The sequence below is a fragment of the Asterias rubens genome, chromosome 15, assembly GCF_902459465.1.
Source record: "Asterias rubens chromosome 15, eAstRub1.3, whole genome shotgun sequence".
Taxonomy (NCBI): domain Eukaryota; kingdom Metazoa; phylum Echinodermata; class Asteroidea; order Forcipulatida; family Asteriidae; genus Asterias; species Asterias rubens.
This window is the reverse complement of record NC_047076.1, coordinates 3,416,568-3,440,725: the sequence shown is the minus strand read 5'-3', so window position 1 is coordinate 3,440,725 and position 24,158 is coordinate 3,416,568. Positions and strand designations below refer to the sequence as shown.

At 38.7% G+C, this 24,158-nt stretch overlaps 1 protein-coding gene across 1 annotated transcript; it reads right to left on the bottom strand.

Annotated features, from left to right (window-relative positions):
* Positions 1–3,083: 3,083 nt before the first annotated feature.
* On the bottom strand, positions 3,084–23,524 carry LOC117300031 (protein Abitram-like). The gene is made up of 6 exons (XM_033783681.1): positions 23,391–23,524; positions 18,248–18,299; positions 17,040–17,169; positions 9,612–9,758; positions 5,133–5,305; positions 3,084–3,246 (listed from the first exon to the last, which is right to left on the bottom strand). The coding sequence occupies exons 1-5, from the start codon at positions 23,521–23,523 to the stop codon at positions 5,135–5,137; spliced, it is 633 nt and encodes a 210-aa protein (XP_033639572.1). The 5' UTR covers position 23,524; the 3' UTR covers positions 3,084–3,246; positions 5,133–5,134.
* Between the last annotated feature and the right edge of the window lie 634 nt (positions 23,525–24,158).

Below are 24,158 nucleotides of genomic sequence, written 5' to 3'. Positions count from 1 at the left end.
CTTTCTTTTGTGGTGCACCTTAAACCACGACCAGTGCAGTGTTTGGTGCAGTTAAGCTCATTACATAAAGTGTCACTATTGGTCAACATCGTCGGTGTAATTCTAACACCGTCGTGTATTCAGTCTGACACCAAAGGATTGTCAGGGCACACAGTTATCTCGAACGGACAACACCCGTTTATTGAGAACCGTGGTTATATCGGTGTAATTCGAACACCCTGGGTGTATTGCTAGCACTCAAGGTGTAATTCTAACACACATGGTGTAATTCTACTACCCAGATGTATTTCTAACACCATATGAGTACACAGGTGTAATTATAACACCAGTGGTGTAACACCGACACCGCGGTGTTGTCACTGCACGTTAGACAACCCAACCCCGCCCCACACTTATGAAGTTGTTTTTTATTCTTCCCGAGGTCTTTCAGAATGTAATAACACGGATTGCTTGTGCTAATGGCATACCGGTTGTTAATTTTTATTTGTTTTTCCTTCCCTTTATTTTCACCCTCCTTATTTGTATTTCTGTAATAAAGATTGCGAAACCTTCGTGGTATGAAATACTTAAACATTTGTTTTGCTATTCATGTTGTTGTTGTTGTTTGTTTGTCTTGTATTATTGAGAAAAATCTTCTAGAAGCGGACGGCAAGCACTCATCCCCTCATTTGCAAAGACTTCTAACCCTAACCCTAACCCTAACCCTAACCCTTTAAAAAGGCCTCGACAATATTGGTAATTACTCCAAATAGTTTTTAGCTTGAAACCTTACTTGGTAACGAGCAACGGAGAACTTCTAATAGTATAAAACATTGCGAAAACGGCTCCCTCTGAAGTAATTAAGTGTTTTTCAGAAAGAGGTAATTTATCACTCAAACAATAAATGGCTTCAGCTGAAGCCTTTCATACTGTGCATCTGAAAGCCTGCAAAGTTGTGCAACAATAGTTATTTTTCATTCATATTCTCCTGCAAATTCGGTGACCAATTGAGCCCAAATTGTTCACATGTTAGTTATTTTATGCATATGTTGGGATACACTAAGTAAAAATACTGGTCTTTGGCAATTAGCAAAGGTGGCCAGTGCCTGTAAAGCCATCACTAAGTACTAAACAACTATAGTTAAGGCATGGAGGAAGGAAGAGAAGGAGCTCGAACGAACCGCAAAACTGCAGAGTAACAAAAGAATACCCTGACAATGCCCCTGTCTGACCAGTGGAAAAAGATAGGAGACCTCCAGCTGGACGGCCGATTAACGAGCAGGATTATATCTCTTTGTACAGAACGTGCGGTACCGCCGCTCTGCACCGTTGCCTTCGTGTAAAGTTGAATCATTGGAGACAAGAATTGTGAATATACACGTTTTCATTTACCGTTTGTGGTGTTATCATGGCATATTTTTTCATTTTTCGTGACTTTCCGGTCACTAGCGGTGGTTCAAAATTTGGGCATTAGCACACGAGGGTGGTTGTTAATTCAATTGTGTGTTTCGATTTGGTGAGTACAAGTGTACACACATTTTTCTGTATTATATTAATACGACATACGACACCATGGTTGAGTGAAGAACCAAGTGCGCACGCGCAAACTCACATACGCCAGGCCGCCCATTGTCTGTATAAGGTATGTCGGTGTTTACGAGGTGTTGTTAAACGACCGCGGTACCACAGGTTCGACTTTTGAAGTCCCTTCGTTCGAGCTCCTTCTCTTCCTTCCTCCATGGTTAAGGGAAGCAACGACTGATGGACAAAGCAAGCAAATTAACTTCTGCTGAGATGACCTTCTAAATGGCATAATGTACTTTTTTTCGTCTATTCTATTTTATGGCTTGTTGTTCACTAGGGTGGGAGTATTTATTAAAATAAATTATTAAATGGAGTTTGAAGCTTTTGAAACTAATAAACTATAAGTCAGTGGATAGGTAATTATTGGACATAATTGCTAGCAATAAAAACTTACTTTTAATCGAGCAATGGGAAGCTGTTGATGGTATAAAACATTGTGAGAAACGGCTCCCTCTGCAGTAATTGAGAAAGAGGTAGTTTCTCACTCAAATAATAAAAGACTTCAGGCCTGAAGCATTTTATTATGCATCTGAACAAAAAAAACACCGGCAACAAGGGTGTTGTTTTCTCTTTCATTGTATTCTTGCAACTTCGATGACCAATTGAGCCCAAATGTACATAGATTTTTAAATTTTGTTCATAATTATAAAAGGTTTACACAAAGTGGGAATACTGGTCATTGACAGTTTGTGATATTTTAGGCAGCAGAGAAAAATAAATTGAATCTAAGTCTCCTTTTTAAGAAGGTGGGAAAATTACAATTTTCCTTTCGTTTCGCTAGAAGTTCCTTTGAAAGTATAATTTCCATTAAATACCAATACGTGTTCAGCAGTGTCAACCACCAAAGATTTGCAACAGCCACACGAGGCACAGGATCACCGTATTTTTCTAACATGTTTGTGTGCGTGTGTGTTTCTTTTCCATCCAGGGTCGAGTGTTTTCGCTGACTTTTCAGAACATACGAGGTGGCGGGGTAAACACCTATTGTGTAAGGGGGACAAAGTAAGCCAAAGGAAACCCCAGTGTATATGGGTTGTTCATTTACGCTCAATTGCAGGCGTGTTATATACCGACACAGGACAACAATAATGGGCGAGTAGGGACGAGGGGGAACAAATAAAAATAATAACACTCGTACGGTTTCGAAGGCTTGTTTGCGCGATTCGATTTTTTTTTTTGATTTTTTTTACGTTACCTGATTACTGTAGCACCTGTGTTTACCTTTGTATGAATTGTTAAACTCCAAGCCATGGTATTTGGTTAATGCATTCATTGATCAAATAAAATAGAAAAGGGTAACACTAAACATACTGATTTAGGTACACATATTACTACGAGTGACATAAAATGTTTTCTGTGACAACAAGAGTGTGAGTGATGGCGAGAGGAAGGGGGGGGGGGACTATTAAAAGGTCGGGCCACATTGGTGATGACCCCCAAAAAGAAATTACCTAGTTGATTTTAGAAAGCTTACTTGTTATAAAGGTGGTACAAGCAGAAAGCATCCTGCAACATTATTTCGTCATAAAAAAAAAACGTTGATTAGAAACCAATAAATAGAAAGCCAAGAAATTTGAATCGCCAAAGATATGCAGTCGGCGTATGGACATTTCCGTAGTACCCGTTTCAATGCTACCCTCCATTCGGCCCGAGAGCGGTTTGGTACGTCATGGGTAAGACGTTCTAGATTAAAAAAAAAAAAAAAATACGTTGAAATTTGTTGCTGTTTTCGCAACAAGTAGACAATGCATTCAACTGAAACTTTACAGGTGACTTTATTGTATCTTTCTTAATACCCATAAATCAGCAATACGGTGACAAACAACAACAACAAATGAAATAACCCTACACTTAAAGCCATTGGACACTTTCGGTTAACAGTATTGTCCTAAGGCCCACACTTCTGTATCACAACTTATTTATAAAATAACAAACCTGTGAAAATTTAGGCTCAATCGGTCATCGGAGTCGGGAGAAAATAATGGGGGAAACCCACCCTTGTTTCCGCACGATCCGCCGTGTCATGACATGTGTTTTAAAATAATCCGTAATTCTCGATATCGAAAAATTATAATTGTTTTAATGTGTGTTCAAAAAGTAAAGCATTTCATGGAATAATATTTCAAGAGGAGTCTTTCACCATTACCTTCTGCAAACCCTGTAAGTTATTTGTAAATCTGGGAACTTTTATTTGTTGTTCTTTTCCGAAAGTGTCCAATGGCTCTAAGTACAACACAGGATGAGTATAGGGCTGACCTACATGTACACGTAGTGAGACTCAACAAGATGTTTCAGACCTCATTAATAAAAATAAAAAAAATCATCATTTTTTTTTTCAAGGGCAAACCAATCGGAAAACAGACTTCAGTAGGAAGAATATTAGGCCTGCTAAATGATTTAAAATTTACGTTTAGTCTGGATGGCATTTTACGTATGAAGAGCTTCCCCTTTACGAGTCTCGTAATACTCAAATACACATTACAGGGGGCACAAACTAAACTACCACCACATTGTTACCGTATCAGTTGGCATTCCTTCCTTTGTGACATAATTTAATTGGCCCCATTTTATCAGCAGATAAGTTGTGAAAATATTTTACGACTTTACGAGGCCATGAAACGGGCTTGACGTAGTTTATTATTTTTACCGTGGATGGCGAGGCCCTATGGCCCTAATAAAGTGTGGTCGCCCCCGGGGCTATTGTGCCAAAAACAACCGGGGTCACGTTGCCTCGAGGTCACGCTAAAGCCCCAAATACAATTTTGGTGGGCATTATAATTGTGTAACAAATCGAACACATTTTCATATTTATTGTTCAGCGGGTTATTCAAAGCAAGGTATCCGCTCGACTGCATGTCCAGAAACGACGAGAAAATAATAAAAGGTACAAATTTCCTTAAAACCTGACCCTTGCGCTTTTTTAGCACCTTGGTTTTTTGTTCCAACTGTTTTGGGGGCCTCGCCCTCGAGGTGTTGACACTCTAATGTTTCGGGGAAGTTAAGTCAGACGTGGCTAACGGGCTAGCACAGTGCTCGGGCCAGCATGCACGTAACTCGGCCCGGCTCACAACCTTTTTAAAGGGTTGAGCGTTCATTGGAATTAACACAACAATAAACTCATAAAAACAAGTACTATAACAAACGAATTCTCTGTTATGCGAAAAGTAACAAAAACATCAACACCAAAAACGTAAATTCTTTTGAAAAAAACAAGCAATGGTGATATTAATGTTACTGGCTCTAGAGCTGCTGGGATCGAATTCAAATTTTCGTTGACATACCCCCCTGCAGGCCGGCACGAACATCTCGGTTATAGGCTTTTGAGTCAAGATTCAACCTCCAAACAATAATTTTGCCAAAACTGGCAAAACTGGGTCTAACTCAATTGGTGTCACAGGAATGATACACACTAGGCCCGGCCTACATCTCTACGACCAACCTTCATACTGAACTCAATCGGTGAATTGAATTGAGCACTCAAAACTCAACTGAACACTCAAAACTCAACTGAACACTCAAAACTCAAGTGAACACTCAAAGCTCAACTGATTACTCAATACTCAACTGACCATCATTCTTTACTCTCGACGTTTCCTCCCTCTGCTTCGCTGTGACCTCCACTTGTCTCCAGCCTCGCTTTCAAGACAGCCTCGTAATCGTCCAGGGTGAGGAGTTTCTCCATCTGTTGGTCACACCCACCGAGCTTGGGTAGGACGATGGCGATGTAGCCCTCAGTGCCGGGCTGGTGATCGGATTAGACAACAATTGCATTTTTAATATTAAAGGCACTGGACATTATTGGTAATTACTCATTATAATTCTTAAAGGAACACGTTGCCTTGGATCGGTCGGGTTGATCTTTGAAAAGCGTATGGAACCGTTTGTTATAAAATGCATATGATATTGGAAAGATATTTTAAAGGTAGAATATAATGACCCAAGTATTCATGGGAGTCAAATTGTTGACTCCCATAAATGGCCGACCATGTTAGTTCGCAAAGTAAAAGGAAAACCAAGCAAGTTCGAGGCAAATGTGTGTGGATCATTGTCTACTTTTTAAACATCTTTCGAACCATAAGCATTTTATAACAAACGGCTTCAAACGCTTTTCAAAGACGAACTCGACCGATCCAAGGCAACGTGTTCCTGTAGTAATAGCATGACAACTTAACTTGGTATCGGAGCAATGGAGAGCTGTTCATAGTATAACACATTGTGAGAAACGGCTCCCTCTACCTTGATGACCAATTGAGTCAAAATGTTCACCTCTCATCAAATATAACCTACTTTAGGGCCTGGGGTCGATTTCACAAAGAGTTAGGGACTAGTCCTAGCTTAGGACCAGTCCTTGGTGGTATACAAAATGTATGGCTAGTCCGAGTTTTATGACGAGTAACTCGTCCCAACTCGAGATAAGACTAGTCATATCTCTTTGTGAAATCCACCCCTGGTCGTCCAAAATTCATCAAGTTGGGGGAGTCGACAACCCCAGGTCACAATTTAGGCTCATTTTTAACACCGAAACCCTTTTGGGGCTATCAAATCTGTCTAATAAAGAACATTTTGAGCCAGAGGGCTTACACAAAAATAAATAACGAGAACGACGCTCTGTTTTCTCCTTATTTGGTGTGGTGCACCCTTAACGAACACCCGTGTCGGGCTCCCGGACGTCTTTTTAGCAGTAACTATGGCTTCGGCTCCAGATTTGGCTAAGCCCAGCTTGGCCCGCGGTTGTTTTGACAACTTGCGCGTGCTTTGCGTACGCACTCAGGGCATCAGACGAGAGGACGCAGCCTGAAGCCGAAATCCAAAGCCGAAGCCGTGTATTCGAAAAGGGCCTTTACCAAGTACTAACTTGGTATCACCACGTGTTTCCTACACACTTAACCTCAAACAAGAGGTTCCCAAAGGCTCCCGGATGTTAGACTAATGCGAGAGACTTTGCTTTCCCTTTGGGACACATTTATTTAGTTATGGCGGGAAATTAAATCAAACCACCGCACCATTATAACGTCAGAAAGGTATATGAACTTAAAGGAACACGTTGCTATTTTATGGAGTCAAATTGTTGACTCCCATAAATGACCTTCCGTGTTAATTCGCAAAGTAAAAGGAAAACCGTGCAATTTCGAGGCATGTTTGTGTGGATCATTGTATTCTACTTTTACAACATCTTTCTACCCATATGCATTTTATAACAAACGGTTACAAACGCTTTTCAAAGACCAACTCGACCGATCCAAGGCAACGTGTTCCTTTAACTCCACACAACAGTTCGTCATATCACCCATCAAATGTATAAAATTATAGCGAAGTGGCATTAAAGACGTCCACATTGATCAAATCATTTTGCATTTTTACGAGATTAAAGTAATCCACTTTTATTGCGAAATGCAAAGACCTGACGTCAACGACATATTTGTTGTTATTAAGGGTGATTGCAATATACGTTGTTTACAAGCCTAACGGGCATGTCTAGTTTGAAATTGATTTTTATTTTGTTTTACAGCGGAAGTCAGACGCTAATTTTCATTCTATGTGTTTTGATTAATGTGTTATTGTTGCCGGAATATCTAAATGGGGAGGCGGGTTGTGGTCGATTGCCGACCGTCTAGGGATGTGGCCTAGAAAGGTCGAGTTGACTTTATTTGTATTGCCTCAATGGCATTATTATGGGTGTCCCGTTTTTATTTTCGCACTCCACAATTGCCATCCTAAAAAATAAAAAAATCCTTAAAAACATTTAATTTAGTATACAAAGAACAAAATTGCGTCCTGTTTAGAATATTTACCGCATTTGCTGAAAAAATAAGGATTTGGAACAGAGGAAAACCATTAGCTGTTTTTTTTTTTTTTTTTTACCGGTTTTCTTACCGGGTGCATCCCAACCTAATGCATAGAAAAAACAAATCTGTGAAAAAAAAAATTGCTCAATTGGTTTTCGAAGTTGCACAACAAATAAAACACCCTTGTTGCACAAAATGTGTATGCTTTTTTGAGATAGCCGAAAAGGGCTTTCTCATATTCAAATGTTCGAGTGAGTCGTTTTAAACAAACAACAGCTCTCCGTTGCTCGTTACAAAGTAATAAGTTTAATTTTAAATCTGTGGCGGTGCGTTTTGTGTTACAAAAAAATACCAAACCCTTTAAAATCAAATAATGTGCAAATCCTACAGAAGAAATGTAAAGTATGGCCACAACAACAGATATAAATCAGTGTCCCTATTATCTTGTACTAGACGCATCATCCACACATTGGTGCGCCTGGGGGTCTGACCTGGGGGGGAGTTTTCATGCTAATATATATTTCGAGTAATTACCAAAAGTGTCCATGCCTTTAAAATCCGCGCGGGCGCTAACGAAGATAAACGAATACAAAACTATACCATTGGCCCAATAATGTGAACAATCACTTGAACCAACACTTTCGTTGAAGAAAAACAGAACAAAGTTGTTTCAATAACAAATACAGACACAGCGATAAACGAAAACACAACTACCATTTGCCCAAAGTTGCGAACAAACGCTTAAAACCAACACTTTCATTGAGAAAAACAAAGTTGTTTGATCAACAAATACAGAGTCAGCAAAACAGAAAAGAAAAACAACCCAGAAAAAACAAAGGAGGGAGTCTGGTCGGCTTATTTGAAGGACGATACATGAATGTGGTAACTTCAATGTAACATAACGGTTGAGTGGAGCTAATTGGGCTACTATAGGCCACGGGATCAGCTGTTATATTCAGGGTTTTGATCAAAGTCTTAGAAATAATAAACAAGTTGGACAAAGGTGGGCGAAAACAACACCTGTACAAAAGGGAAGCGCCATGAGTTTTAGCTGCTGTTGTTCAGATTTGTTCAAATCACCAGAAGCCCCAAACAGCAATATTGTTCGTAACACCGTACACCAATTTATTTTGCATACTGACTTGTTAACTCTAAGGCGTAAAGGAAGCCAGGCTAGGCTAAAATAACAACACCTCTCTTGAACACAGAGGCCTGCCCCAATCGAGCAACTTAAACTCGCCCACGCTGATTTTATTAGAAGTGGGTGGAGTAGAACAATTTAACGACATGGTAATTGACTTTTCACAATTAAAACATCTCGGGAGATTCAACAAAAAGCAAAGTTTTTTTTTTTTTTTTTTTTTTTGTGTTAATATTTGTTATTCTGAATTTACAATTATCAACAGGGGTGATGTATGTGTTTAAAGTATAGTTGTTTTGTGTGGGCATAGGTTTTACAGAACTTTTTTTCTAATTTATTTTGCATACTGACTTGTTAACTCTAAGGCGTAAAGGAAGCCAGGCTGGGCTAAAATAACAACACCTCTCTTGAACAAAGAGGCCTGCCCCAATCGAGCAACTTAAGCTCGCCCACGCTGATTTTATTAGAAGTGGGTGGAGTAGAACAATTTAACGACATGGTAATTGACTTTTCACAATTTAAACATCTCGGGAGATTCAACAAAAAGCAAAGTTTTTTTTTTTTTTTTTCTTTGTGTGTGTTAATATTTGTTATTCTGAATTTACAATTATCAACAGGGGTGATGTATGTGTTTAAAGTATAGTTGTTTTGTGTGGGCATAGGTTTTACAGAACTTTTTTTCCGTGGTGACAAATTTGTGTGCTTTCAGTTGCCTACAACGGCTTAAGGTCTGAAGTCTTTTAATTTAAAGTTTGAGTAAAAAATTACCTCTTTTTAAAAAACTTTGGTAGCTGTTTCTCACAATGTTTTATACTATCAACAGCTCTCCATTGCTCGTTACAAAGTAAGTTTGTATGCTGACATTTCTTTTGAGTTGTAACCAATAGTGTCCAGTGCCTTTAAAGGTACAGTCAACAAAAAAGGGTAATACAATAAAATTAAATACTATAAAAACTTACTCAGTAAGAAGCGCTTCAGCTGTTGATAACATAATACTATTTGGAGAAAGGAGTACCTTCAAATTATTTTGATAACTTTTCACAAATTTTTTTTTTTTTTAATTGAGAAGCGATGTTATGCATCCGAAGCTCCCTAGTTTACGAAGAAAGATATATACACACCTTGCTTTGTATAAGTTCTGGATGGTCCAACAGCGTAGCATTGGCCTCGATGAGTTTAGCATTGATACAGCTGTACATGGCGTAAGAACTGTCGTCAGAGCAATGTACTTTACACAGCTGTGCTGTTTGGTTCAGCCATTGTCCGCCCTGCCGAAAAAGTAACAACGAGAACACAAAGAAGGTTACTATCAGATATATTGGGTACTCGTGTTACATACCCATATCATCCGTGAGTATTCATGTTACAGCTCATCAAAAGCGATTCCATTGTTACTGTTACATTAGCAATTAGGCGATCAAGGAGAACAAAATAGGTGTTACAAGATGTTACAATCAGACATATTGGGTATACTCGTGTTACATACCCATATCATCCGTGAGTATTCATGTAACAGCTCATCAAAAGCGATTCCATTGTTACTGTTACATTAGCAATTAGGTGATCAAGGAGAACAAACAAGGTGTTACAAGATGTTACAATCAACCCATACTAATGGACACTCGCGTTACATATCCATAATAGGAACACTCATGTTGCAGCTCATCACAAGTGATTCCGTTCTTACGTAACATTATAAACTGGCCAATCAACGAGAACACACAGGAATAACACAATCAGCCAAGTAGAATGGTTACTCGCGTTACATACCAATACATAATCACAGTACAACCCATCATGGGCGATTCCACTGTTACCTCTGTTACTTATCAAAATGTTCCCATTTAACATTTCTTTCAGGTTTTTTTTTTTTCGCTTAAGTGCAAGCACCTTTCCTTACAGGTGATTCTATGGATACTCGCGTTACACAGAGCAGAGACCGTCATAGTTACCTACGTTAAATCGTACATGTAACTATACGGTAACTCGTGTTACACTGTACTATGTGCAACTGCATGGTTGTCCACGTTACACTACAATTAGGACTGTCCTTGGGAAGTTCCTATCCTAATTTTGTTTTTTCTCTACATGATCAATATAAAATGAACAACAACTTCATAAAACAGTGAAGCCATACGTCCCATGTCCTATACACGCATTTTCTATAGCGGACATCTTATAACCAAACATAATGTCATTACAATTTCAATTTATTTAATTACAAGACGTGAAATGAATTGTCCACTCCGCAACCCGTACTTCTGGGAACTGGGTGAAGCTCCGTGACCCTCACAGCCTGTTATGACATTTGTCAGTCCCTAATTCCCGTTAAAATGACTTGTCATGTCTTCCCAGCTGAACACATAATCTTATGTAATTGCGTCAATATAACGTTGTCAATAGGTGTTACATTTTGATTGATTGAATACGGAACTTAAAGTGTCACTGGAGAAAGGGGGTATTCCATGTCAGACCAACGCACTTTTTTATCTCATGTCTTCCGATTTTGATAAAAATTGCTGTGCTTGTAGGTCCTAATGAGCAATGAATGCACACCAATTTTCAGCCCGATCGGACTTTCCATGTGGTCAGGGCAGAAACCACTAAAATCTGACATTTTTAGGGTAAAATATCACCTTTTTGGTAAAAATATGTCATAACCATGTCAATTTTTATCACATATATGCAAATTTGGTATCAAATTGATGAGAATTGCATGCTCAAATCAATTCTTTCATCATAAATAAATTTTTTGAAATGTAGGTCACTGTAATCTTTAATATGTTATCGTGACCTTTGACCCCGTTTTTGAAATAATGTATCATTCCAAAAATCAACGAAATAAAATCATTTGATAGAGCATGTCTTCCTCTATCAGAATCCACTAAGAAACAGTTGGGCTCTTCAAAATTTACAAGTATATGACTATTTTTGTACAAGTCACTATGATCTTTAATATGTTATCGTGACCCTTGACCCAATTTTTGAAATAACGCATCATTCCAAAAGTCAATGAAATGAAAATCACTTGATAGAGCATGTCATCCTCTATCAGAATCCACTAAGAAACAACTGGGCTCTTCAAAATTTACAACTTTAAGACTATATTTGTACAGTTGGGAGGTTACAAATTAGTAAATTTATACATGTACTTTACTTTATAAATAAATAAAAATAAAAAACTTTCCAAAGTTACTAAAATTGTTATTGGTTTGGGATTTTTTCATGTTGAGGGCTGATGTGGTCTAACCAGAATCATACTTTAAAATACCAGCAGTGACGCACCCAGGATTTAATTTGGGTTGTGGGTGGAGGGGGGTGGGGGGGGGGAGGGCATTTTTCTGAAACAAAATTCTTTCCAAGATGGTAAACAAAAAATGTCACCATGCTGCAACTCTGACTTCATCGGAAGGTTAGCATGCCTTTTCGTGTGCTATACGGTTAAATGGAAATCGCACAGTTAGCACAAAATCTGCTGCTGAGCAGCTCTATTAAAATGGGCACTGAAGTCAGAGTTGCAGCATGGTGAACAAATTGTTCTTGAGGATTTCTCAGAAAGTTACAATGCATTAATTTGTTGTTCAAGATTCATCACAGGGGGTTAAAGTAAGACTGCATAAGTTTGTGATCTACTGAAGAAAGGCAGACAGCTTCTCCATCTCAACCTTGATGTAATCTCTAACTGGGATCACTAATAATCACAGTGGTGCACCCGAAAGGGGGGGGGGGGTGGGGGACGATGGGTCTGGGGGATTGATCCCAGCCCCTCCAAGGTATTCAATTTGTTTGTTTGATTTGTTTTGATTTTTTGTTTTACAATCTTCGAAAGAAATTTTGGGGGGAAAATATGGCCCACCCCCCCAAAAATAATAAATCCTGGGTGTGTCACTGCTGATAGTTTAAATTCTGATTCTGGTTAAACCACATCAGCCCTCAACAAGAAACAAATCGCAAACCATGAACACTTTAAGTAACTTTAGAAACAGAAGAGTGAGGTTTGTTGGTGGATTTATTATGTAAAATATATAAATTGACTAGTTTGTGACCTAACAACTGTACAAAAATGGTAATAAAATTGTAAATTTTGAAGAGCCCAGTTGTTTCTTGGTTGATTGTGATAGAGGAAAACATGTTCTATCAAGTGATTTTTATTTTGTTGATTTTTGGAATATGATGCATTGATTCACAAATTGGGTCAAAGGTCACGATAACATATTAAAGATCACGGTACTTGTACAAAAATAGTCATAAAGTTGTAAATTTTGAAGAGCCCAACTGTTTCTTAGTGGATTCTGATAGAGGAAGACATGCTCTATCAAGAGATTTCTATTTCATTGATTTTTGGTTTGATACATTATTTCAAAAACTGGGTCAAAGGTCACGATAACATATGTAAGATTACAGTGACCTACATTTCAGAAAATTTATTTTTGACAAAAGAACTGATTTGAGCATGCAATTCTCATCATTTTGATACCAAATTTGCATTATATATATGTGATGAGAATTGACATGGTTATGACATATTTTTACCAAAAAGGTGGTATTTTACCCTAAAAATTTCAGATTTTAGTGGTTTCTGCCCTGACCACATGGTAAGTCCGATCGGGCTAAAAATTGCTGTGCATTCATTGCTCATATAGACCTACAATCACAGCAATTTTTTTTTCAAAATCGGAAGACATGAGGTAAAAAAGTGCGTTGGTCTGACATGGAATGACCCGTATATAGGGTGACCCTAAACAACATCAGGTATTTAGTACGTCATTGGTGTCTATCGGGACAAATATTTGGCGCTCCCTGTAGAGCGGGAAACCTCCTTCCTATTGTGTTTCGATTGTGTTCTATGAATCTTTACGATTCTGCAAAGGACCTTCGGTGTACGTCTGAGGAAAATATTGTATTAAAGGAACACGTTGCCTTGGATCGGTCGAGTTGGTCTTTGAAAAGCGTTCAATAACCGTTTGTTATAAAATGCATATGAGTAGAAAGATGTTGTAAAAGTAGAACACAATGATCTACACAAATATGCCTCGAAATTGCGTGGTTTTCTTTTTACCTCGTCGACTAACACGGTCGGCCATTTATGGGAGTCAAATTCTTGACTCCCATAAATGGCCGACCGTGTTAGTTCGCGACGTAAAAGGAAAACTGTGCGATTTTGAGTGATACTTGTGTGGATCATTATATTCTACTTTTAAAACATCTTTCTAACCATTATGCGCTTCATAACAAACGGTTTCAAACGCTTTTTATAGACCAACTCGTCCGATCCAAGGCAACGTGTTCCGTTAAAGTCAGAGGAAAATTGTATTAAAGGAAAGGAACATTTTGCTTTGCTGTTTAGATGATCTTCCCATCAATGGAACTCCGCAAACTCACACACACACACACAGGGGATATGAACGCCAAGATGGCAACAGCCAATCTCTCTCAAACAAAACACTGGTATGCCAAAAAAAAGTTATGAAAACGCACAAATCAATTGCACAATTTTATAAATTGTGATTCAGTAATCAGACGACAATACTTTGTTCTGCTGTGAAACCAGCGGTGAGCTTGGGGATTCGAGCCCACCACCTTGTAAATGCAAGTCCTGCAGTCTAACCACGGTAAAACGGTGACATATTTACATATTTGACGGGGTATTTTGACAGTACTTTCCCGAGTCCAGTTTTAAAAAAAATCGTCGGAAAAACCGAAGCGGTTAGTATGGCGGTCTATTTTGTCAATATCTTTGATAAATTGCGCTTCAAATAACATCGAAATAACAAACCAAAAGAAAATTATTTGTTTGTCTTTAATACACTTTTGATGAGACTGTGGGAGATTTATGATGACGCGACAGATTTCAAACGAAGGATGTTTTCAGTGTAATGGTAACATTTTGAGCAAACATACGTATAGACTTTAAATCTATTTGATCAATCCACAACAATAGAATTGACAAAACAGGGCCGTTGATGCATCCCATTGTTGTCTCGTTGATTGACACTGAAAAGATTTTGATATCTCTCAGACACAAGGTGAAATTACTTGTCATTGTTCATTTCACAATAGTGCATTGGCTAAATTGCGATGGGATTGAGATTTTTTTATTTTTTTATTTATTTTTTATTTACTGATTTAATTAAAGGCAGTGGACACTATTGGTTATAACTCAAAATAATTATTAGCACAAAACCTTTCTTGGCAACGAGTTATTGGGAGAGGTTATGCACAAAATAACAAACCTGTGAAAATTTGAGCTCAATCGGTCATCGAAGTTGCGAGATAATAATGAAAGAAAAATAACACGAAGTTGTGTGCGTTTAGATGGTTGATTTCGAGACCTCAAGTTCTGAATCTGAGGTCTCGAAATCAAATTCGTGGAAAATTACTTCTTTCTCGAAAACTATGGCACTTCAGAGGGAGCTGTTTCTCACAATGTTTTGTATTATCAACCTCTCCCCATTACTCGTCACCAAGAAAGGTTTTATGCCAATAATTATTTTGAGTAATTACCAATAGTGTCCACTGCCTTTAAGCAACATTTTTTTCTTTTAAAGCAGCTCGATGAAATTGAAATTGAGGCCAGATTGCGCCACAACACCTTCACCGTTACATGATACTTTGTAAATAATCTCAAATTCAATTCGAAGCCTCACATAACTTGTAAACAAAAACACCGAGCGATTAGGAACACAGCCCGAAGCGCTTTATTGCGACTGCGTGACTGGGCAGTTCGACTGCTCATTAATTCAATACCATTTAAAGACACTGGACACTTTTGGTAATTGTCAAAGACCAGTCCTTCTCACTTGGTGTTTCTCCCCATATGCATAAAATTAAAATAAAATGCGAAAATTTGAGCTCAATATAATAATAATGCAAGATAATAATGAAAGAAAAAACACCCTAATTGTCACACGAAGTTGTGTGCTTTCAGATGCTTGATTTCGATACCTCAAAATGATAATCTGAGGTCTCGAAGTCAAACTCGAGGAAAATTACTTCTTTCTCGAAAACATACGTCACTTCAGAGGGAGCTGTTTCTCACAATGTTTTATACTATCAACCTCTCCCTATTACTCGTTACCAAGTAAGGTTTTATACTAATAATTATTTTGAGTAATTACCAATGGTGTCCACTGCCTTTAAACCACTATTTTGATTGAATTAACGTCTTCTTAGCACCATCTTTGGATCTTAAGGTATCAACACAACTAGGATGAGCATCATACATGCCACGAAGCGACGTCTCCAGACACACATTTACAACAATCAAATCGATTTTCAGGCGGGTTGACTCCGTGCCCTTATATTAAGTGCGTGATTGCTCCGGACTCCGGTTGTAGACTCACGCTCGCAGAACTGACGACAAACACGCCGGGGGTTAAAATCGCCGGTTGACGGCTCGACAAGGAGAGGGCGTTAGAGGAAATTCATTGCGATTGACGGTAAATATTATTGAGCTTTTACACACCCACGTTATTGGTCGATCCCCCGTGTTTCCAGCTAGCGCCTTATTTTGAAAGGCGGGGAAAAGGGAGAGAAATGTTACAGGGTAGGGAAATGGGTATGTATTGATGTGCTGGTATATACACCCACGTACTGTTAACGGACAGTATTGCTAGACCACTCAGAGAAATTGAACTGGTGTGGAGATGTTGTGGGTCGAAGGAGGAGATTGGATGAAAGGGAGCGACCCGGTTAGCATCTAAGACGTGATTTGAAAGACAGATATGGGATTAAACCATCTTGTCCTTAAAGAGTGGTGACACTGTTTAAAACAAGAAAACGTGCTGAGTGGACAGGATGCGGGTGTCTCACTGGCTTTAAACATTCACACGCTGTCATTTATTTAGTACAAACACAAACAAAGTGCTGACGTCATCGTGGGGGGCAAGTGCGTTGCATGAGCACTTTGCTGAGGTCATCCGTAAACTCGGACGCGAAAAAACTGTAAATTGAGGGGGGCGGGGTTTCATCTTTTCTGATCCAGGCGTTTCAAAATGGGCTAAAAACAAGCATTTGTTAAGTGTCATTCGTATCATGATGAGAAACTGACTGATGTCAGAGAAAAGTAAAGGATCAAAGTATTTGGATTGACCATGGAGGTAAACAAACAGTTGTTATTGTAATGCGATTTGGTGAAAGTTCGAAGTGCAGAACAAAAAATGGCTTCTGGAGCCAAAAAAAGATGGTACAATCATGGTTACCTGTAGGCAGTCCTGTTTTTCAAATACTTTAGATCAACGTTGTTTCTGGTTAATACAAATGTCATTGCTCAGTGATTTTCTTCTTCTTTTTTTCTTAAAAATTTGACGACTTTTGAAGCTTAAAGTAAATATTAATTTACATTCGCAGTGAGTAGGGATTAATTTCATGGTCAAAAACTTCATATACAAAAGATATCAAAACCCTTCAACAGACAAGAGCTCAAAAAAAGCTTATTCCCTTTGAAAGGTCATTGGATAACACACAAACAAGCACACGTAAATCCAGTGAAAACTCATACTCAAGGATGAACTCATACAACAACAGAAACACGGGGACATCTTTGTTACCTTCTTTCTTTTACCGGATACTTTGTTTTGCATTCTGTTGGTGTTTGCGCCAACTTGGAAATCCACTTTAACTATCTCTTTGTTAGGCTGTAGAATGGGGTGACCTTTTGCCACTGTTACCAGGCAGACTCTGCAAAGGGTTTGAAATCGGGATTTATTTTTCAATATTTTAAATCTCCGGACATAGGTACACATTATTTATTGAAAATTCAATTCAATTCAATAAACGTTTAGTTCGTTATTGCCCTCACATGATATAACATTACATCATTAGTGTTCCTGTGTGCACAAATATTAAAGACACTGGACACTATTGGTAATTGTCAAAGACCAGTCTTCTCACTTTGTGTATCTCTACATTATGCACAACATAACAAACCTGTGAAAATTTGAGCTCAATCGGTCGTTGAAATTGCGAGTGTGCATTTACATGGTCACAGTATCGAGAACTAAAATTCTAAATCTGAAGTCTCGAAATCAAAATCGTGGAAAGTTACTTGTTTCTCGAAAACTATGTTACTTCAGAAGGAGCCGTTTCTCACAATGTTTAATACTATCAACCTCTCCCCATTACTCGTCACCAAGTAAGGTTTTATGCTTTGAGTAATTACCAATAGTGTCCACTGCCTTTAATAGTGACAGTAAGCCAAAATTATTAACAGATCAGAAGGGCAAATCTAAGTATTGGTAACCCCTTGGCTTGTGTACCCTAAACTTAAAGGCACTAGACACTATGGGTAATCACTCAAAATAATTGTTAGCACAAAAAATTACTTGGTAACGAGCAATGGAGAGCTGGTGATAGCATAAAACATTGAGAGAAACGGCTCCCTCTGAAGAAACGTATTTTTCGAGAAAGAAGTAATTTTCCACCAGTTTGATCTGAGACCTAAGAATTAAATTTTGAGGTCCCGAAATCAAGCATCTGACAGCACACAGCCTCGTGTGACAAGGGTGTTTTTCTTCCATTATTATCTCGCAACCTCTACGTCCAATAGAGTTCAATTTTTCACAGGTTTGTTATTTTGTGCATTTTATGTGGAGATACACAAAGTGAGACTGATTTTTGACAATTACCAAAGGTGTCCAGGGTCTTTAAAGACAAGGGACAAAAAGGACAGACGGACAAAGCAAGGTGTACCAACAATATACCGACACCAAATTTATCTCTTTTTAAAATTAAGGATGTTTTTTCACTACATACTCACTTGTTTGAATGTTTTAAGATGCAGAAATCTTCACATGAGTTGCCATTCATATCTGGGAAAGAAATTCAAAGGGAATATCCAAATGAATATCTTGAAATAAGTTTTAGAGAATGTGGACCCATGGTTAGATTCCCACCTCGGCCGGGTGATATGGAAGTCAAGCTTTTAGAACCTCGTTCACTTCATCAATAGTTTGTGTTTCCCCTAAAAGTCTTGAAAGGTTTTGGGTACTTTTTGCACCAAACAAAACACAACCGTTCACAGACTTTCCTACAATACACGTGTCTGCCCGCGGCCAGGCCAGGTATCTCAGGAGTTTGCATAGTGTTTTTACATTTGTTTTCTTCTTAAAGGCAGTGGACACTATTGGTAATTGTCAAAGACCAGTCTTCTCACTTGGTGTATCTCACCATATGCATAAAATAACAAACCTGTGAAAAATTGAACGCGATCAGTCGTCGGAGTTGCGAGATAACTATGAAAAAAAAAAACTTGTCACACGAAGTTGTGTGCGTTTAGATGGTTGATTTCGAGACCTCAATTTCTAAACTTGAGGTCTCGAAATCAAATTCGTGGAAAATTACTTCTTTCTCCAAAACTACGTCCCTTCAGAGGGAGCCGTTTCTTACAATGTTTTATACTATCAACAGCTCTCCGTTGCTCTTAACCAAGTAAGGTTTTATGGCAATAATTATTTTGAGTAATTACCAATAGTGTCCACTGCCTTTAAAACTAATGTAATGCTTGTTCTTGTATAAGTCTTTGATTTGCAATTTGTTAAATATGATTTCTCAAATAAAATGAAATGAAATGAACAATTTACAAGGCTTAATGATGGTATAAAAAGCTTTCCTTAAAATATAAATTGCTGTGGTGCTGTAGCTTTTTGAGAAAATGAGAACAGCATTTAACAAATATATATATATCTTGCTTTAGTGAGACGAAAATTATTTTTAGCATCTACAACGGATTGACGTGACTCTCCCGAAAACGTTGCTCTGTAATTTATTATTATGACACACATCTCTTTATTCACAGTGAGTAGGGATTCATGCCATGTCCCAAAACTTGATTTACACAAGGTATCAACCCCCTTCAGGCATTTCCCTTCATATAGAGATACCCTTTACTAAAGAAAAACACTTTTTTCCTGCCAATGAAACGCCCAAGTAACCTTTTTCCTCAGGCCTAATCTAACAGTAACAATATTAAAGGCTGGTGTTTATAATAATAATAATAATAAACCTTTCTTATATAGCGCATAATCACTATAGGTCCCTATAAAGTGTTGTTTTTATAAGGAAGACTCTCTTTTTTTTTGGGGGGGTGGCACCCTGTTCATCAAACCTAGACATTTGTATCCAGCTTTACTTGTCATTTAACTGTTTGAAAGTTGACAGTTCGGACAACCCTAATTTGTCCATTCGTTTCACAAGTTTAAAAGAGTTGGAGTAAACAATTTGCAAGCTTCTTTTCACAGGTCCCGGCTTAGTGCACTTTACCTGTCAGGGGGTTTAACAGGCAGTGATGGCAGATTTAGAAAACGTGTCTATGGAGTGATCAAGCTTTCAAACTATCAATTCAACTTCTCCAGAAAGTTGTCCCCAAATTTGAGAGGTTGTAAGGTTTGCAAGAAAGAGAGGTCCCAATCTAGAGAGCTTGATGGGATAATTGTTGGTATCAAGGCATTGTTAATCATGGTGGTATACACACTATTACACCTGTAATGAGGTCCCCTGGCCACATACCCACATTCACAATAATTTCGACAACTCTTTTGAGAAGGTGGGTGGACTATAGGCGCTGGGCAGACGAGGTGGGTGGCCAACTCAAACATAAAGCAACGTACCGGGACTCGCGCTTTATTAAAAGCTGATTTCTGACTGAAGTTGGTGTTGTTAATGTTTACAATAGGTTTCAATGGAAATGTCAACCGCTGACTCTCAACAAATTAGTTCAAATCAGGTTTCAAGACTCGCGCTTTTTAATTAAAGTTTTTGGCTGAAGTTGTTTTTCTTATAACTTGTTTTAGCAGTCATATAAAGGCAGTGGACACTATTGGTAATTGTCAAAGACTAGCCTTCACAGTTGGTGAATCTCAACATATGCATAAAATAACAAACCTGTGAAAATTTGAGCTCAATCGGTCGTCGAAGTTGCGAGATAATAATGAAAGAAAAAACACCCTTGTCAAGCGAAGTTGTGTGCTTTCAGATGCTTGAGTCTGAGACCTCAAAATCTTAATCTGAGTATCTAAACAGTCTCGTAATCAAATTCGTGGAAAAATACTTCTTTTTCGAAAACTACTTCACTTCAGAGGGAGTCGTTTCTCACAATGTTTTATACTATCAAACTCTCCTCATTACTTGCTACCAAGTAAAGTTTTATGATAATAATTATTTTGAGTAATGACCAATAGTGTCCACTGCCTTAGGCTCTGGTTAAATCTCATACAACTGGATGGAATACTTTACTTTGCTTAAAAAAAGGCCATTACTAAACGAAACAATTGACATGGTGCAAGTCGAAACAACCCAGACCTTTTATGTACTTTTGGTTGGTAACCTTTTTCCTGCTAATAAGCAAGTTTCTTCTTCTGAGTGTTTCCTTTTTTCCAAAGAAAAGTGGACAATATCCAAGTCGAAAATTCCGTGTAGTGAGATGCCATTTCATACACAGTGGGTGAAATCACAGCACTTTGGAATGGACAGGAAAATGCAAGGGACATGTACACTGCCCTCTAGTGTTCATATAATGTAAGGAGTAAAGACTGATATTAGTGAATAATACAAAATTAAGGTGTGGGTGTCCAGGGAAAATTTGTCCGCTTGAAAATTTGTCCACCTCTTATAAGATAAGAATTAAAGGCAGTGGACACTATTGGTAATTACTCAAGATAATTATCAGCATAAAACCTTACTTGGTAACTAGTAATAGGGAGAGGTTGATAGTATAAAAAAATTGTGAGAAACGGCTCCCTTTGCAGTGATGTACTTTTTGAGAAAGGAGTCATTTTACACGAATTTGATTTCGAGACCTCAATTTTGAGGACCAAATGGGCTCAAATGGGCTCAAATGTTCACAGGCTTGTTATTTTATGCACATGTTGAGATACACCAAGTGAGAAGACTGGTCTTTGACAATTACCAATAGTGTCCACTGTCTTTAAACATGGGCTGAACCTGACGGAGGGTGATTCTAAAAAGGCGGTGTCAGAAGAAGTTTTAACTGTATTGGGGGACAGAATCTCCAAAGAACATAACCTCCTGCCACACCGGCACACGTAACGCAGAGATTTAGATGATGATATTGGCTACTATGGTAAGCTAGACTAGAATAAACGTGATGTGAGCGGATTGGAGTGTAGAATAGTGGCAACAACTGAAGTTTTTATCTTTTTTTTCTTCAAAATATTTCCTCAATGGTGTTTTGAGAGTTATCAACGGATTTATAAGGCATTGAGGACCAAGCTCGTGTTCTCACAATTTGTGTCATAATTTTTGAAAGTGGTAAAAATAGGGCAAATCTGGTGACTGGATGTCAAAATTGTATGTATTTGACCAGATTGTAACTTGCCGCTCAAACCGATCTCGTAACCCTCCGGCCTTCCGGCCATCGGGAGGAGGGTTACGTTATCGCAACTAGCAAAAATCAGGAAAATTCCCAAATTAACCAATGTTTTACAAAATAATGTCAATTTCATCACACACAAAATCGGGCCTGGAGAGTGGAATTACACAGTGGGCGGTGCTAAAACTAAAAGATCTCTGTGTTGCATGCCCTGTCGGGACAGAGTGTCTGTTCTTATTATTGGGGTGCCTCTTGTTTGAAGTTCCCTTTCGACTTCAAAACTGTTCAATGGCAGAATACCCTAGCAATTTTATTTTTAATGAAAATGGCCCTGCAATCGGCTTTCTCAGACCCGTACCAGTCACTGTGCAGTCAGTCCTCACACCCTCCTTGTGTTGTGTTAGTCTTGGTTCAAGACTCTCCTGGATTTGTCACAACAGGGCGCGCTATCACCCCCTCAACCACAAACCGCTATCACCCGAGAACCGCTATCACAGGAGAGTCTTGGCACATTCGTTAAATCTCCCCCCCAAAAAGGGGCGGGCTCTGCGGGAAACCTACGCACGCGCATTATGTTTCCCCCCCGATTTTGGGGGAAGATTTAACGAATGTTCCAAGACTCTCCTGTGATAGCGGTTCGTGGTTGATAGCGCGTTGGGGGTGATAGCGCGCTTTCTTGTTACAAATCCAGGAGAGTCCTGAACCAAGACTAGTGTTGTGTACCTACATCTGCAACCAACACTGTATAGTATACACATAATGAATGTTTATGAGTGCAATGGTGCGAATATGTTCATGAGTTGAAAGATGGAATGTTCTATTCAACGAGGCGGAGCCGAGTTGAATGGAACATTCCAGCTTTCAACGAATGAACATATTCGCACCATTGCACGAATGAAAAACATTCATTATTTGTTTTATATAACATCCAAGTAGATCTTTGTCATTTTGATTGAAAGATACAACTTTCAAAACAAACAATTTCAACTGTAGAAGCTGAATGCTAGTAATTCTACTATGCCTTCTTGCATTAACACCTGCTGCGTTACCAAAGACACGCGCACGCAGTGATGTTTTTACTCAGCTTTTTCGTTCCATCCGAAAAGTACCATTGCACGCTGCGAGCGTGCAATGGTACTTTTCGGATGGAACGAAAAAGCACGGTGAGTGACTCAGCGTGCAATGGTACTTTTATTTGCTATCACGTGACGGACAATCCAATCAAATGGCAAGGATCTGCTTGGGTGTTATATAATGTTAACTAATTTTCCGCACCTCTCGCCACCAATTTCTTCAGCTCCAATTCCACTGATTTTTTTTTTTTTTTTAACGGCCAGAATTGGTGGCGAGGTCGTAAAATTTTCCAATGCAAGTCTACAAATAGTGTTTCAAGTCATATGATAATGATGTTGTTCGCAAAACGGTGGCGAGCCCACTATACATAGTCACAGCGTTGATAAAACACGTGACGAGGGGAAACTGAGAAACAAATCACAATATAAAAAAATTCCGTCAGTCAGTGCGTTTACTTCTTTTGAAACTAACCAAAGTTCTTGGACCCAAAGTTCATTACCTGCTATATAGCCAGCTGTGTAATACCTCTCAACTACAGTGGGATATTCACGTTGGTTCGGTTGCAGAGGATGTTTTGTTTCAGGGTTGACGTTGCAGCCGACACTCATTTCGCTTTCCACGGGGGCCGCCATCTTTTAGAAATATGCTACTCTTTCTAAGTTTGATCGCAAGAGGGCGCACAACACAATAACGGCACAGTGGTTTCTATCATTATTATTTTTTATCCCTGATGCAAATTAATTAACCTCTATTATTTTGTTGCATCCCCTAATAGTATGGTCCTACTGAGGACATTGTGTTTTCTAGTGTTTGTACTTTGGAAAACGTTTATGGGCGGATTATTCACTATAAAAAGTAAACTATTGAGATTTTTTTGTTTTGAACCAGACTGAATTTAGATAGTTCTGAAAGCTGTAAGCGATTTTCGGGCCGATATCACACAGCTAGGCAACTTTTACAGGCATTTGAGGGGTCAATCAAGTGCAGTGCATGCTACGATGGGGCCACACTTTGGTAGCACATGAGAGTTTTTTTCAAACCATGTCTTATGAAATTCCCAAAAGCAAATATTGTTGTGTGTGATCAAATGTGAATGATTTCTCTTCTTGGAGATTGCCTGGAACCCAGCCATTGCCTCCACAGGCCCATCAGCCTACTCTACTCTACAGCCATGGCCTTTGGGTGCGTTCGTATAGCTTCCCTGGGTCGACCCCGGTGTGTGGCGGTTTTTTTTCCAGGACGAACGTGGGTTATTATCTGCACACGT